At 43.8% G+C, this 14,293-nt stretch overlaps 2 protein-coding genes across 2 annotated transcripts; both read right to left on the bottom strand.

The window, feature by feature from the left end:
- Nucleotides 1-7,340: 7,340 nt before the first annotated feature.
- On the bottom strand, nt 7,341-10,547 carry LOC146688783 (neuroepithelial cell-transforming gene 1 protein-like). The gene is made up of 9 exons (XM_085437012.1): nt 10,030-10,547; nt 9,800-9,907; nt 9,538-9,702; nt 9,271-9,333; nt 8,872-9,045; nt 8,515-8,772; nt 8,259-8,429; nt 7,928-8,114; nt 7,341-7,841 (listed from the first exon to the last, which is right to left on the bottom strand). The coding sequence occupies exons 1-9, from the start codon at nt 10,120-10,122 to the stop codon at nt 7,411-7,413; spliced, it is 1,650 nt and encodes a 549-aa protein (XP_085293138.1). The 5' UTR covers nt 10,123-10,547; the 3' UTR covers nt 7,341-7,410.
- A 912-nt stretch (nt 10,548-11,459) lies between these two features.
- LOC146688782 (uncharacterized) lies at nt 11,460-12,845 on the bottom strand. The gene is made up of 4 exons (XM_085437496.1): nt 12,659-12,845; nt 12,436-12,544; nt 12,143-12,164; nt 11,460-11,789 (listed from the first exon to the last, which is right to left on the bottom strand). The coding sequence occupies exons 1-4, from the start codon at nt 12,843-12,845 to the stop codon at nt 11,460-11,462; spliced, it is 648 nt and encodes a 215-aa protein (XP_085293622.1).
- Between the last annotated feature and the right edge of the window lie 1,448 nt (nt 12,846-14,293).

The following is a 14,293-nucleotide window of genomic DNA, read 5'->3' as shown; positions in this document are numbered from 1 at the left end:
TTTTTTCATCTTGTCCCATCAGTCTTGAGCTCCTTACCTTCAGTCGTCTACAGGACAGAGGCTCTTATCATGTGAAGACAGTTTGGTGAAGGGCTGAAAGACTAAAACAGTAACTTACTATGATAAAGATTTATGATTCTACTGCACAGAGAGAGAATGACAGTAAAAAGATAAAACATTGGTATCCATGTTATTTTAAATATCAACCATTGCTCCTAACTGACAGAAACCATGACAACCAACACAGTTCTCAGTGCTAATGGAAACATTAACCCTTTAAGACTTACCATAGAACCAAGTCTGCCAGAGCTTATATTCTATTTTTACATGCTGTGGAGCCATTTTTGGGAGCATTTCAAGTTGCTATACATCAAAACAACCATTATAGCCCAGATTTTAATAATATGTCTGCATTAAGTGAATAATAATTACATAAATTGCAAAAAAGTGCAATAAACTCCCAAAAATTTGAAAATCGTTTTTGCTTTTTTAACATATATTTCTAGTTAGAGAAATTTAAGAGGCTTATCCCTCAAAACTGTAAATACAAAAAAGTTGCACAAAATAGTTTCCCACCACAGGAAATTTATTTTGAGTGTCTTCATAGTTTTATTTTTGAAATACACCAATTTTTATATACTGCAGGAAAAACGAAAATAAATACTATACTGAAAGTTTGCAAAAAAGCAGCATATGCATCAAAATAAACTATTTCCAGCAGTGCAGTATGAGTCCTAAGCATCCCAGAAACGACACCGAAAGTCATAAAGTCAAAGATAACTTTTAAAAACACCAGTATAAGCTCATGAGGCCCTGATGGTAAAAAAAAAAAACCAAAAACTACATTTCCGCGAAAATGACATCACTTCTTTTATTTTATCTATTTTATTTTCAAAAACAGCAACTTTTGTGGAGCTCACCTTCCACTACTTCATTGCACTGAGGAGAGACTGTAGCATTCGACTGTGGATCCTCTGAGTCTCCTTAATGTCTTCCAGGAGGGTTAGAACACGTACAAACATGCTGGTATTGGTGGCTTGTACAAGTTGTCTTGGAACTGGTTGTGAAACCACAGGTGAAGGAGTTGAGGGTGGTGGTGCTGGAGCCAATCCCAGCTGTCATAGGGCGAGAGGCGGGGTACACCCTGGACAGGTCGCCAGTCTGTCGCAGGGCTAACACACAAGGACAGACAACCATTCATACTCACATTCACACCTAGTGGCAATTTGGATTATCCAATTAACCTATCCCCACAAGCTGCATGTCTTTGGACAGTGGGAGGAAGCCGGAGTACCCGGAGGGAACCCACGCAGACACGGGGAGAACATGCAAACTCCACACAGAAAGACCCCGGCCTGATGGTGGAATTGAACTCAGGACCTTCTTGCTGTGCGGCAACAGTGCTAACCACCGTGCCACCGTGCTGCCCTGGATCACAGGCCTTAAAATGAAAACAAATATTAAAAAACCCCACAAACAATTTAGTTACTGGTTAGTCCTACAAACTAAAAACATTAATGTACAGTCCGGCATCAAAAGGAGTCTAAAACTGATTTTTAAAAGTCAAAAAGTTACAAAGTGCTATTTTAAGATCATATCTAAATCTGGTGAGCAGCAATGGTCTGCTAAAGATACTGTCAGCTTGTTTTTGTTTTTCCTATAATCACCACAATAAATTGTTGCTTTTAAGGCGTTTTTAAGACACATAATTACCTCCTTTTCCGCTTCCCTTTTCCCAATCTGCTTCCAGAATCTGACTCAGTCTGCAGATCAGAGGTTGCTTCAGACCTCCGCAGTTTCACCCTGGGATTTTCATAGTTTTCTGTAAATTTTTGACATACATCAACAAAATGTTGTTAGTGAAATTACAGGGAAATTTTTTGTTCTGTCTTTAATGACAGAATATTTGGTAGCAATAAACAAAAATGCTTCTTACCAGCTTTCCCCAAGATGCGAACTCTGTACTGTGACCAGTTTGCATCTGGAGTAACTCCATCCTTATTGATATTGACTCTCCCTGGTGGCCAGAAACAAGAATCTTCCGCTGGTCCTGTAAACCACTTGCAAGGAATTATGGATGCACCTCCACCATCCAGAAAATCAACAACTGCAAATGGTAGCATGCTGGTGAGAAAGCAAAAAGAAGCCAACTAGTACAGCAGTGGCAATGCCACATATCCAGACTTCAGTGGCAAAAGCACCATTTTCTGTTTTAATTCATCAAGTAATACAAGATTCATTTGTTTAGACAGATTTGAAACAAAGTAAATTCCAAGGCATGTTGAGTCCAATGGATAGCTGAAAAAGGCATTACAGTTTTCAAAGACCTGACACAGTGCTTTGACAACTTGGCAATCCTGTAAAATGTTTGCCACAATAAGAATTGTTCCCCCTACATTGAAACAGTTATCTCCCATTGTAGATAACAGCAATGTTATGTTTCTCCATACTGCCTCCTGTTGCTGCCGTTACGGAGAGTTCCAGCAGGTGTCGCTGTGGTTCTCTCTAGATGTGATGTGTACTTTCGGTTACGAGTGTACGGACGTTCATGTTGGCTGCTAATAAACGCCTGGCATACAGTTACAGCGGACTGGTTATTATAAGCAAAACCTACATGGTGTCAGAAGTGGGATATCTTAGAAATCCTGCACAGTCCAAGAAGAAAAGCGGAGCCGGTAAGGACGACGAAAAAAGCAATCACCGCACAACATGGCGGATGGATTCCGGCGCCCAGATCCTCTCATCTTTGACGGCAACGTCGCTGAAAACTGGCGTAAGTTCGAGCGCGAATATGACATCTTTATCGCCGCTGCCCACAGTGACAAAAATGCTAAGACTAAGCCCTATATACTCCTCAATCTGGCGGGACCAGAGGCCATTGAAAGGGAGCGATCATTCACGTATGCCCCCGCAGTCATATCAGCTGAAGGCATAGTAGAAGTCGCCGCGGAATCGAGGGAAGACCCCGCATGTCTAAAGAGAAAGTTCAGGGAGATCTGCAACCCAGAGACCAATGTCATAATGGAGAGGCATAACTTTAACAAAAGACAACAGAAACCCGATGAAACCATTGAAGCATACGTGAGCACGTTAAAGAACATGGCCAGAACCTGCAGCTTTGGTGCACTACAAGACGAGTTAATCAGAGACAGATTAGTATGTGGTATAACCAGTGACAGCGTCAGACGTTCCCTTCTTAAAGAGACGGAACTCACTCTTGCCAAGGCGGTGCGTATATGCCAAATAAGCGAGCTCACAGATCAACATAGCAAAGCCCTCTCTACACCAAAGCATATTACATCTGCTAGTGTGGACACTGTACAGATTAAACATGGCAAGTTCAAAAGGAAAATAAATAAACCTCTAACGAACATTCAAAATTGCAGAAACTGTGGCGGTTCGCATCCAGCCAAAAGGGAGCAATGTCCTGCTTTCGGACAACAGTGTCACGTCTGCAAAAAATATAATCATTACAAAAAACAATGCAGATCAGCAAAACCACATCACAGAGGCAAGCAAGTGAACCAAATTTCAGAGGATGCTGACCCAGACAGTGATGGGACATTTTGCATTGAGCACCTAACAATGGAGGGTGAGAACAATCACAACAAAGAAGGATACTGCACAGTCAAAGTTTTTGATAAGGCTCTCAAACTAAAAGTAGACACTGGGGCAAAATGTAACGTAATCTCACTAGACACTTACAGAAAGATCGGCAACAACGAAACCCTACTCAAGTCACAAAAACAGGTAAATCTTGTTGCTTTCGGAGGCACGAAGATCAAGACCACAGGCACAGTTACTCTCAAGTGTAAGCTAGCTGGACAGTTATATGACCTGCAATTCCAAGTTGTAAAACACGATGTGCAACCCATCATCGGATTAAAGGACAGCGTGCGAATGAAACTGGTTAGTTTCAGCAAGGAAGTCTACCAGGTTGACACAGATCAGGACGAGACACTGGCGCAGAAAGTGTTTCATGAATACACAGACCTGTTTAAAGATGAAGTCAGTAACTTACCTATAACTTACTCAATGAAACTCACTCCAAACGTGTCACCTGTCGTCAACCCTCCAAGACGCGTTCCTGTTCCTATGCAGAAAAGAGTTAAAGAGGAACTTCAAAGAATGCAGGCCCTGGGAGTAATTGAACCAGTGGAGGAGCCCACGGAATGGGTATCTAACATGGTCGCAACACACAAAAAGAATACAGATGATGTTCGTATCTGCATTGATCCAAGGGATCTGAACAAGGCACTAATGCGACCTCACCATCCCATGCGAACTGTGGAGGAAGTAGCTGCTCAGATGTCGGGAGCAACCATCTTCTCAGTTCTGGATGCAAAGAGCTCCTTCTGGCAAATCAAACTAGATCCTGCCTCATCTCTTCTCACTACGTTTGCAACACCTTTCGGCAGATTCAAATTCCTGAGGATGCCCTTTGGCATCAACACCGCTTCTGAAGTCTTCCAGAGAGCCATGGAACAAATATTCATGGGATATCCATGCGCAGTGATAGTGGATGACATCATAGTGGGAGGCAAAGGAATAGAGGAGCATGACAAAAATTTAAAAAAGGTCCTGGAGCGAGCCAGACAAGTAAAACTCAAACTGAATCCAAAAAAGTGCAAGTTCAGACTTAAAAAAGGAGAGCAAGGGACAGCGTATTCTGGCTGACAATAAACTCTGACATTGAGAACAAAGTCAAATCATGCAGCATTTGCAACAGTCTAAAGCCTCACCAACAAAAACAACCCCTGAAACTACATCAAATTCCTGATCTTCCCTGGTCCATCACAGCCACAGACATATTCGAATGGGACAATCGCCACTACCTCGTGCTCGTGGATTCATATTCTGGATGGTTTGAAATAGATAAACTTGAAAACCTAACATCTGCCTCAGTCATTAACAAACTCAAACACCACTTCTCAGTACATGGGATACCACAGAAACTGTACTCAGACAATGGCACCCAGTTTACCAGCCAGACCTTTCGGGAGTTTGCCACACACTGGGAGTTCATACATGTCACAAGCAGCCCTGAGTTCCCTCAGTCAAATGGACTCAGTGAAAGAGCTGTCCGGAGTGCTAAAAGACTCCTTGAAACATCAAAAAGAGATGGAACTGATTTCTATTTGAACCTGTTACATCTACGCAACACGCCACGAGACAACATTCTTGGCTCACCAGCACAGAGGCTGCTATCAAGACGAACGTGGTCAACCCTTCCCGTGTGCAAAAAACTGCTAACACCAACAGCAAAAGTGACAACCACTATCAAAACTCAACTCACAAAAAAGCGTAAAACTCAAAAACAGCACTACGACAAGTCCAGCAAGCTGCTCAGTCCATTAACACCAAACGAGGTGGTGAGACTACAAACACAGAGAGGACATGACAAGATTGGAGTTGTAAGTAGAGTGTGTGCTGAACCTCGCTCATATGTCGTTGAGTCGGGTGGAAAAGAATACAGGCGCAACAGACAACATCTTCTGCCTGTGAGCGAGCCTCAACCCGAAAAGCTCGCTACAACACAAGATGAACTGGACTCATCTCGACGAGCGGATGAAACTGAACCTAATAAAACACAAACCAACAAACATGAAACAGTTCAAGTTCAACTCGACCCACCACAACATGGCACACAACAGTCAGAACAGGTGATAACACCCACAAAATGCCAAGTACGCTCTGATGACAACTTGTACCGAACCAATTCTGGTAGAGTGTCTAAACCGAATAGTAAATATGTGGATTAAAAGCACACTTGTGCTGTATTTTCTGTTTTGAAATGTGTTTTATCTCGTGTTATGTTGTTGCATACTTGTCGCAGTTATGACAATGATTACTGTGAATTTCATTTGATATTTGAAGCCTCATTTTGTGTAATCCATAACCTGATAAGTTCTTCCATCACTGTGGTGTTGTTTGATTTGGGTTTGCCTGAAAAGTGCAAAATTAAGAAGAAGAAAATAAAAACTGAAAAGGGGGATGTAGATAACAGCAATGTTATGTTTGTCCATACTGCCTCCTGTTGCTGCCGTTACGGAGAGTTCCAGCAGGTGTCGCTGTGGTTCTCTCTAGATGTGATGTGTACATCCGGTTACGAGTGTACGGACGTTCATGTTGGCTGCTAATAAACGCCTGGCATACAGTTACAGCGGACTGGTTATTATAAGCAAAACCTACACCCATGGAGCAAGAAACACATGTCTGTCCATCAGTGTATTTTCTGTACTGCTTAAAAGTTCCAAGATCACTTGTTATTGGTCCAGACTTATGAAGCCGTTTAAGAGGAGAGGGAACAGACATCCTCTCTTTTCTTCTGAATACTTTGCGTCTCATAGACGCGCTTGACAATTTGTTCCACAGGTTTATGAGGCCTCCGCACAATCTTTTTCAGTTTACCCAGGAAGGTTTCAAATGGGAAGCAGGAAATACTGTTGATGGGAGTTACACATGTCACACTGAGCGTTTCACTTCCTAAACGTTCTCGTCTTCGTTCTCTTCTGCCTTCAACAACTTTCATCGTCGCTCAGTCCCATCCCTCGGGACAGTTGCATACATCATGCCGCCTCTTCAGGTGCAAGCGGCGTCCACAACTAAAGCTCCATGCAAGATCCTACACTGAAAAGTGATCCGCCTCATTCTCAGGAATCAGCTTTTTAAGAAACCAACGTGGCTCAGTTCAAAATTTTGTCTTAAACAAAACTCATCATCTCGTCTGCGATATGAGTTCATCACGGTTTTTTGCTGACATATCATCTGTTCTGGAATGAAATTAATGCCTCTGTAGTAAATAAAATAAAATAATGTCTGGCTTCTAGCATCTGTTATTTAAGGAATGTATAAAAATAAGACATCTTCTGCTCAGTCTAAAAACCCAACTATGACAGAAATCTGTTTGTGTGGTACACCTCACCTTTTTAGGGGTCGGCTTTTTGTCTTTCACCTTGACATCGGCAAATGTTCAAAAACCTGCCCTAACAGCTAAAACTCTGCTGCTTTACAATACCTAAAACAATACTAGGATAGATCTGAAAATATAAAGTGTATTATCCCCCAAAGAAAGGTCTAAAAGAATGTTTAAATATGAACTTTATAGTAAACAGGATCTGATGCACCAACTCTTTCTTCAAGAACTCAGCAAACTGGCCACACCGAGTGTGAACCGTGGGTTTACTTCTTGTCATGCTTCCCTTTTAGAGCTGAACCACGTGCACCCCCCTCCAGAATACTGTGTCTCTATGGGATGCACTTGGATGGAGGAGTAAGGTAAATAGCTGCCAAGGAGGACAGTAACAGAACACTGCTGTAATAACACGCAGACACTCATAAATGTGCTGTGCTGTTTTATGTACAGGAAAAACAAAGAGGTCCATCCACGTTCTCTACCAACGCTCCACCTCACACCATCGTCTCTTTTCTCTTCCCTAAAGAACACAGAGCCTTCTTGTCCTTTTTGGTTTTATGTGTCGTGGGTGAGGATGACGTCGATGACACGGACGTCGTGGACGATGGCGGGGAGCGAGGCGAAGGGGACGCAGTGGTGGGGCTGTTGCACAGTGAGGCGGGGGCCGACTGAGAGCCTGGCTGCGGGTAGTTCTCGTCTGCTTCCTCCATGTGGATGATGGCAGAAACGGAGGAAGGGCGGCGCTTGGAACGGACGCTGCCTGTAGGCGGGCTGGGGCTGGAGGGCTCGCTCAGAGGCCGGTGGACGGCAATGGCACTACGGAGGCAGTTGAGCCACTGCTGCTTGTGGAAGACGTCGTTGACCTGCAGAGTGTGTGACTGTGCCTGGCTCGGGTCTTGGGAACGTACCCGGAAAATGTTCTTGGCTGCAGAGAAAGCAGAGAGCGTCATTAGGAACGGGGGCAAAGTGCTGCTCAGGCTACTAGCGGACACTTTCTGGGACGAGCCTTACCTTTGTCTGCATTGCTGAAGGCTCCTCTGAAAAAGCCGCCCATTCTGACATCGCCATCTTGCAGGTCCTCCAGCACCAGATCCTGCACTGCGATTGGCTGCCGGTACACCTGGAAGCACTGGCGCTCGTTCCTGGTGACGGGGCGGGTCAGGATCAGCAGGTCGGTGAACAGGAACACGTGCAGCTTCTGAAAGAATTTCCAGGAAAAACAGAAACTTTCAAACCAGAGCATCATCTGAGCACATAGCCCGCCTCATGTGGGACGGCAGCCTCGTGTTAACATGCAAAGAGAAGCACCGAAGGACGACTTGGAAGTGTGCGCTGTGCTCACCGTGCCGCTCTTGTTGCGCAGCTCCCCGTGACACAGAAGACTCTTGCACCGTTCGATGCGAGCGTCCCTCTGCCTGTCGTCCAGATACTCCAGCTTGTCGATGTAGTACTGGCACTCGGACTCCCCTTTCTTCTTGTTGATGTCAGACAAAACTCCCTGGATGACAGTGATCTGAACACACAAGCAGCCTAATTATTACATGGGAGAGGCACTATGATGGATCAGTGTGTTGAACCAGTTTGTCTCCTGGACTTACAGCTTCCTGCAGGCTGGCAGCATCGGGGTGTTCTGCTGGAGTGTGTCTCAGGATTTCCTTGAGCAGTAGGGGGTACTTGACCAGGCGGGATCTGGGAATGTCCAGGAAGCTCCACAGGTCCAGTTTCCAACTAAAAGGTGACTCGAGGCACCGCTGCAGGAAGTCCTGCACACGTGGGTCTTGCTTCTTCTGGTCCAGCAGCGCCTTGGCTGCCAGCTGGTTACTGCAGTAGTCTTTGTAGGCATTGAGCCTGGGCAGCTGCAAAGGAAGGAGGGACTCTTTATCTAACTGCTAATTCAAAATACGGTTTTACTAGCGTAAAAGCTTTTGATGGCTCAAAAAGTCAAAGACACTTACCCAGCTAATAACAATTTGCCCAATCTGGCCCACGGTCCTGTCTGGCCCCGTGGCTTTGGAGAGCTGCGCCAGAAGGTCCTCGTGCAGTGGGATGTAGGCATCCAAGTTGCCGAAAATGTGAGTAAGCTCCTCCTCTGACATGATGGACAGCTTCAGCATCGGGTCGTGGTACGCCTGTGGATGGAGCAAAGTGATCAGTAATATCTGGGCAGAGCTTTGGGAGCGGCTACTAAAAATATCTTGGTCAACAGTTTTAGGGGTACAAAAAAAAAAAGACAGAGGAACAATCCCTGTCTTTTTATAGCTCCTGGCTGCGCTGCATTCAAAGCCTGCCAGACTGATTTAATCTGTTTGCTTTATATGTACTCCCGCTGCCTCAGAGCTTTTAAAATGACAAACCTTGCATGCAAGCTGCAGGTCCTCAATCAGATGCTGTTCTCCACGAAACAGCTCAAATATGGCCTGAGGAATGGGAGAAGGCACAGACAGATGTTTTTTTAGTAAACATGTAAATCAGGTTGTCATTACATCGTAGCCTAAACCATAGTGAGCTTAGCCAAGATGGCTGAATGGCTTCTAGTCCAATTTAAACCATTTGATACAAAGACATGTGAACTAGTCTAGCAAGCATGTAGAATTCATCCCTGTCTGGACTCCTGGACTCACCTCTTGCCGCTTGATCTCTTTGGTGGAGAAAGTTCCTTTCTGGTGGATGTCTAATGTCTCGGACCATAAGGTGCTGTTCCTCCTTTTAGGTGGTGTGGGGGCCGCTGCCTTGCTGCAAGGCTTCTGGGGCATGCCTGGCAACTTGCCATCGCCCCAGAAAGAGGCCTTCAGAAAGAAAGAACACCACATGTCAGACATGTTGAAAGGGATGTCCCTGTCCCCCCAATGCGCTGTGTTTCCATTGGATGCCGTGAGCGCTTACCTTGATGGTTTGGGCGAAGCGCCGGAAGACCCCATTCTTTACCGGAGAAATGAGGTTGGCTAGCGACGTCACCCTGCCGAGAGAACGGACGTGCTTGTTGCTGGGTTCCTGCAGAAGGAGGCAAAAACAGAAGGGGAGGTTAGTCGTGCAGTTATTCTATCATAACACTATGACTTCATTTCCAGCAGCTCTGGTCAAACATTTACAGAGTAAAGTTTCAGCCATCTCACCTCTAACTCCTTGTTGGCCTGGTTCTGGCAGTCTGTCACTTGCAGAGTCCGTTTGATAGGCACCAAGCTACCCACTTCATCGTAAGCCACCATATCTTTCAGTAGAAACACAGTATCCTTTTAATCCTCACGAGTTGGCTTCAAGTAATCCACACCAGAGAGAAAAAAGGTGGCAGAAAATCAAGAGTTATAAGCACGTAAAAAGACGGAACAGATACACCTTCCCCCTGTTTGGCTTTTTCTGGCATGGGGCTCCCTCATCACTCTGCCTCACACTGACAAACCATTTGTTACATTCTTCTACATTTAGTTCAGATTTCTGATTTTACTTTTAAATCCAAAGTTAACTGAATAGTAGAAAATATGTCCAAGAGAGACACGATCTGTGCAGCAGGGCTCATTAATTACACTGTTCTGCACATACATTAGCTGAATAACTGATGGATACTCTGAGGCATTGTTTCTTTTTACCAAATTCATCAGGATAAGGGCCAGAGGCAGGAAACAGGTTGATTTTTTCATCTTGTCCCATCAGTCTTGAGCTCCTTACCTTCAGTCGTCTACAGGACAGAGGCTCTTATCATGTGAAGACAGTTTGGTGAAGGGCTGAAAGACTAAAACAGTAACTTACTATGATAAAGATTTATGATTCTACTGCACAGAGAGAGAATGACAGTAAAAAGATAAAACATTGGTATCCATGTTATTTTAAATATCAACCATTGCTCCTAACTGACAGAAACCATGACAACCAACACAGTTCTCAGTGCTAATGGAAACATTAACCCTTTAAGACTTACCATAGAACCAAGTCCGCCAGAGCTTATATTCTATTTTTACATGCTGTGGAGCCATTTTTGGGAGCATTTCAAGTTGCTATACATCAATACAACCATTATAGCCCAGATTTTAATAATATGTCTGCATTAAGTGCATAGTAATTACATAAATTGCAAAAAAGTGCAATAAACTCCTAAAAATTTGAAAATCGTTTTTGCTTTTTTAACATATATTTCTAGTTAGAGAAATTTAAGAGGCTTATCCCTCAAAACTGTAAATACAAAAAAGTTGCACAAAATAGTTTCCCACCACAGGAAATTTATTTTGAGTGTCTTCATAGTTTTATTTTTGAAATACACCAATTTTTATATATTGCAGGAAAAACGAAAATAAATACTATACTGAAAGTTTGCAAAAAAGCAGCATATGCATCAAAATAAACTATTTCCAGCAGTGCAATATGAGTCCTAAGCATCCCAGAAACGACACCGAAAGTCATAAAGTCAAAGATAACTTTTAAAAACACCAGCTCATGAGGCCCTGATGGTAAAAAAAACCCAAAAACTACATTTCTGCAAAAATGACATCACTTCTTTTATTTTATCTATTTTATTTTCAAAAACAGCAACTTTTGTGGAGCTCACCTTCCACTACTTCATTGCACTGAGGAGAGACTGTAGCATTCGACTGTGGATCCTCTGAGTCTCCTTAATGTCTTCCAGGAGGGTTAGAACACGTACAAACATGCTGGTATTGGTGGCTTGTACAAGTTGTCTTGGAACTGGTTGTGAAACCACAGGTGAAGGAGTTGAGGGTGGTGGTAGCTGAACAAATGGATGAGTGACGTTCTGGTGGGGAGTTTCACTTGAATGTCTATTCTCCATTGCTGATGGTGATGAGGTCTCTGGCTGTTCTGCAGCGTTGTCCCAATCCTCATCCGAGCTTAACTGGATCATCCATCCATCCATCCATTCATTCGCTTCCGCTTATCCTTTTCAGGGTCGCGGGGGGTGCTGGAGCCAATCCCAGCTGTCATAGGGCGAGAGGCGGGGTACACCCTGGACAGGTCGCCAGTCTGTCGCAGGGCTAACACACAAGGACAGACAACCATTCATACTCACATTCACACCTAGTGGCAATTTGGATTATCCAATTAACCTATCCCCACAAGCTGCATGTCTTTGGACAGTGGGAGGAAGCCGGAGTACCCGGAGGGAACCCACGCAGACACGGGGAGAACATGCAAACTCCACACAGAAAGACCCCGGCATGATGGTGGAATTGAACTCAGGACCTTCTTGCTGTGTGGCAACAGTGCTAACCACCGTGCCACCGTGCTGCCCTGGATCACTGGCCTTAAAATGAAAAAAATATTAAAAAACCCCACAAACAATTTAGTTACTGGTTAGTCCTACAAACTAAAAACATTAATGTACAGTCTGGCATCAAAAGGAGTCTAAAACTGATTTTTAAAAGTCAAAAAGTTACAAAGTGCTATTTTAAGATCATATCTAAATCTGGTGAGCAGCAATGGTCTGCTAAAGATACTGTCAGCTTGTTTTTGTTTTTCTTATAATCACCACAATAAATTGTTGCTTTTAAGGCGTTTTTAAGACACATAATTACCTCCTTTTCCGCTTCCCTTTTCCCAATCTGCTTCCAGAATCTGACTCAGTCTGCAGATCAGAGGTTGCTTCAGACCTCCGCAGTTTCACCCTGGGATTTTCATAGTTTTCTGTAAATTTTTGACATACATCAACAAAATGTTGTTAGTGAAATTACAGGGAAATTTTTTGTTCTGTCTTTAATGACAGAATATTTGGTAGCAATAAACAAAAATGCTTCTTACCAGCTTTCCCCAAGATGCGAACTCTGTACTGTGACCAGTTTGCATCTGGAGTAACTCCATCCTTATTGATATTGACTCTCCCTGGTGGCCAGAAACAAGAATCTTCCGCTGGTCCTGTAAACCACTTGCAAGGAATTATGGATGCACCTCCACCATCCAGAAAATCAACAACTGCAAATGGTAGCATGCTGGTGAGAAAGCAAAAAGAAGCCAACTAGTACAGCAGTGGCAATGCCACATATCCAGACTTCAGTGGTGAGTGTGGACGCTTCATCTCTTTGCTCTTAAATGCTTTGCTTCTTTAATTGATTTTTATGCTGATTTTTTCCCTTTTTTCCGTATGAGCTTACCCGCGATAGCTTCTGGACACTTATAGATCATTAGGACTAAAGTGTTCTTAACAGAAACAGCAACATTTTTATAGTTACCTTATCCTCAGCGCTCCGTGTGTCTGTGGCCTAGACACAGCTGAAGCCTGATTACAGCGTCTGGGCACCGAACAGCCTCAATAGCATGGAAAGGTGCTAACCACTAGGCTAACTAGCAACAAGATGCCTTCCCTCTCCACAGATGACTACCACAGCCTCCTGCAGAAGATTGCAGTACTGGAGACAAAAATTCATCGCTTAGAAGTAAACGTGGAGGTAAATGGACTGTGTGGAAATGAAACAACCTTGCCTTTGATTCAAAACAATGGCGATGAGCAAGCTAGTACACAGCTAAGGAGCACAGATAACATGACCAAGAAAGTAGACTCTGTGCATTATTATAAATCCTCAAGTGATAATCCCCCCTTGGACTGTCTTGGTGCAAAACCAAGACATAAATCATGTCTCCTGGAAGGGGGAGGACGTATCACGGGCAGAGCACAGCGAGCTGAAATCTCTGAAACCGACTGGCCTTCACTTCCTACGAGACAGAGAAGCTCTTCTACCCCTGTATACGAGAGGAAACAGGACTGGACAACCGTGAATAGGAAGGTTAACAACAAACCTTCAAAACAACTGAATGTGAAACTGCAGAACAGATTTGCTCCACTATCAAAGGACCCTGGATCTATATCGGACAACCATCCATCTAAAAGCAGCGAAGTAAGGTCCGAAAATCTGTTGAAAAGTAAAAGACCACAGGGAAAGCTAAAGGCTAGGCCTGAAACTCTGATTGGGGGTGACTCTGCCGTAAAGGATGTACAAAGGATGTGCGGTAAGAACACTAAAGTCCTCTGCTTTCCTAAGGATATGGTCAACAACCTGAAGGAGAGAATTCTTCAAATTGCAGATGAATATCCAACTGTGACAAACATTGTTCTGCATACAGGGTCAAACGATGTGTCCAAACAACAGTCGGAGGTTCTGAAACGGGACTTTACTGGATTACTAAATACTGTAAACTCTCTGAATGCAGCTGTATTCATCAGTGGACCTGTCAGAGGAGGAGACGAGAGATTCAGCAGGTTATTTACACTGAATAAATGGCTTATATCAGCATGTGCTGACCACTCAGTGCATTTTATCGACAACTTTAATATTTTTTGGGAACGCAGGCATCTGTTCAAAGCAAATGGATTTAATTTTAACAAGTCAGGGGTGAAACTGTTCACCTCCAACTTGTTTTATTCCATACGTCATCCATCTG

The sequence above is a fragment of the Copadichromis virginalis genome, linkage group LG17 (genome assembly GCF_057382275.1).
Source record: "Copadichromis virginalis isolate Kocher_CV1m ecotype Utaka linkage group LG17, C_Virginalis_male_GT1.1, whole genome shotgun sequence".
Taxonomy (NCBI): Eukaryota; Metazoa; Chordata; class Actinopteri; order Cichliformes; family Cichlidae; genus Copadichromis; species Copadichromis virginalis.
The sequence above is the reverse complement of the archived record's forward strand: the minus strand, read 5'-3'. Positions and strand labels throughout refer to the sequence as shown.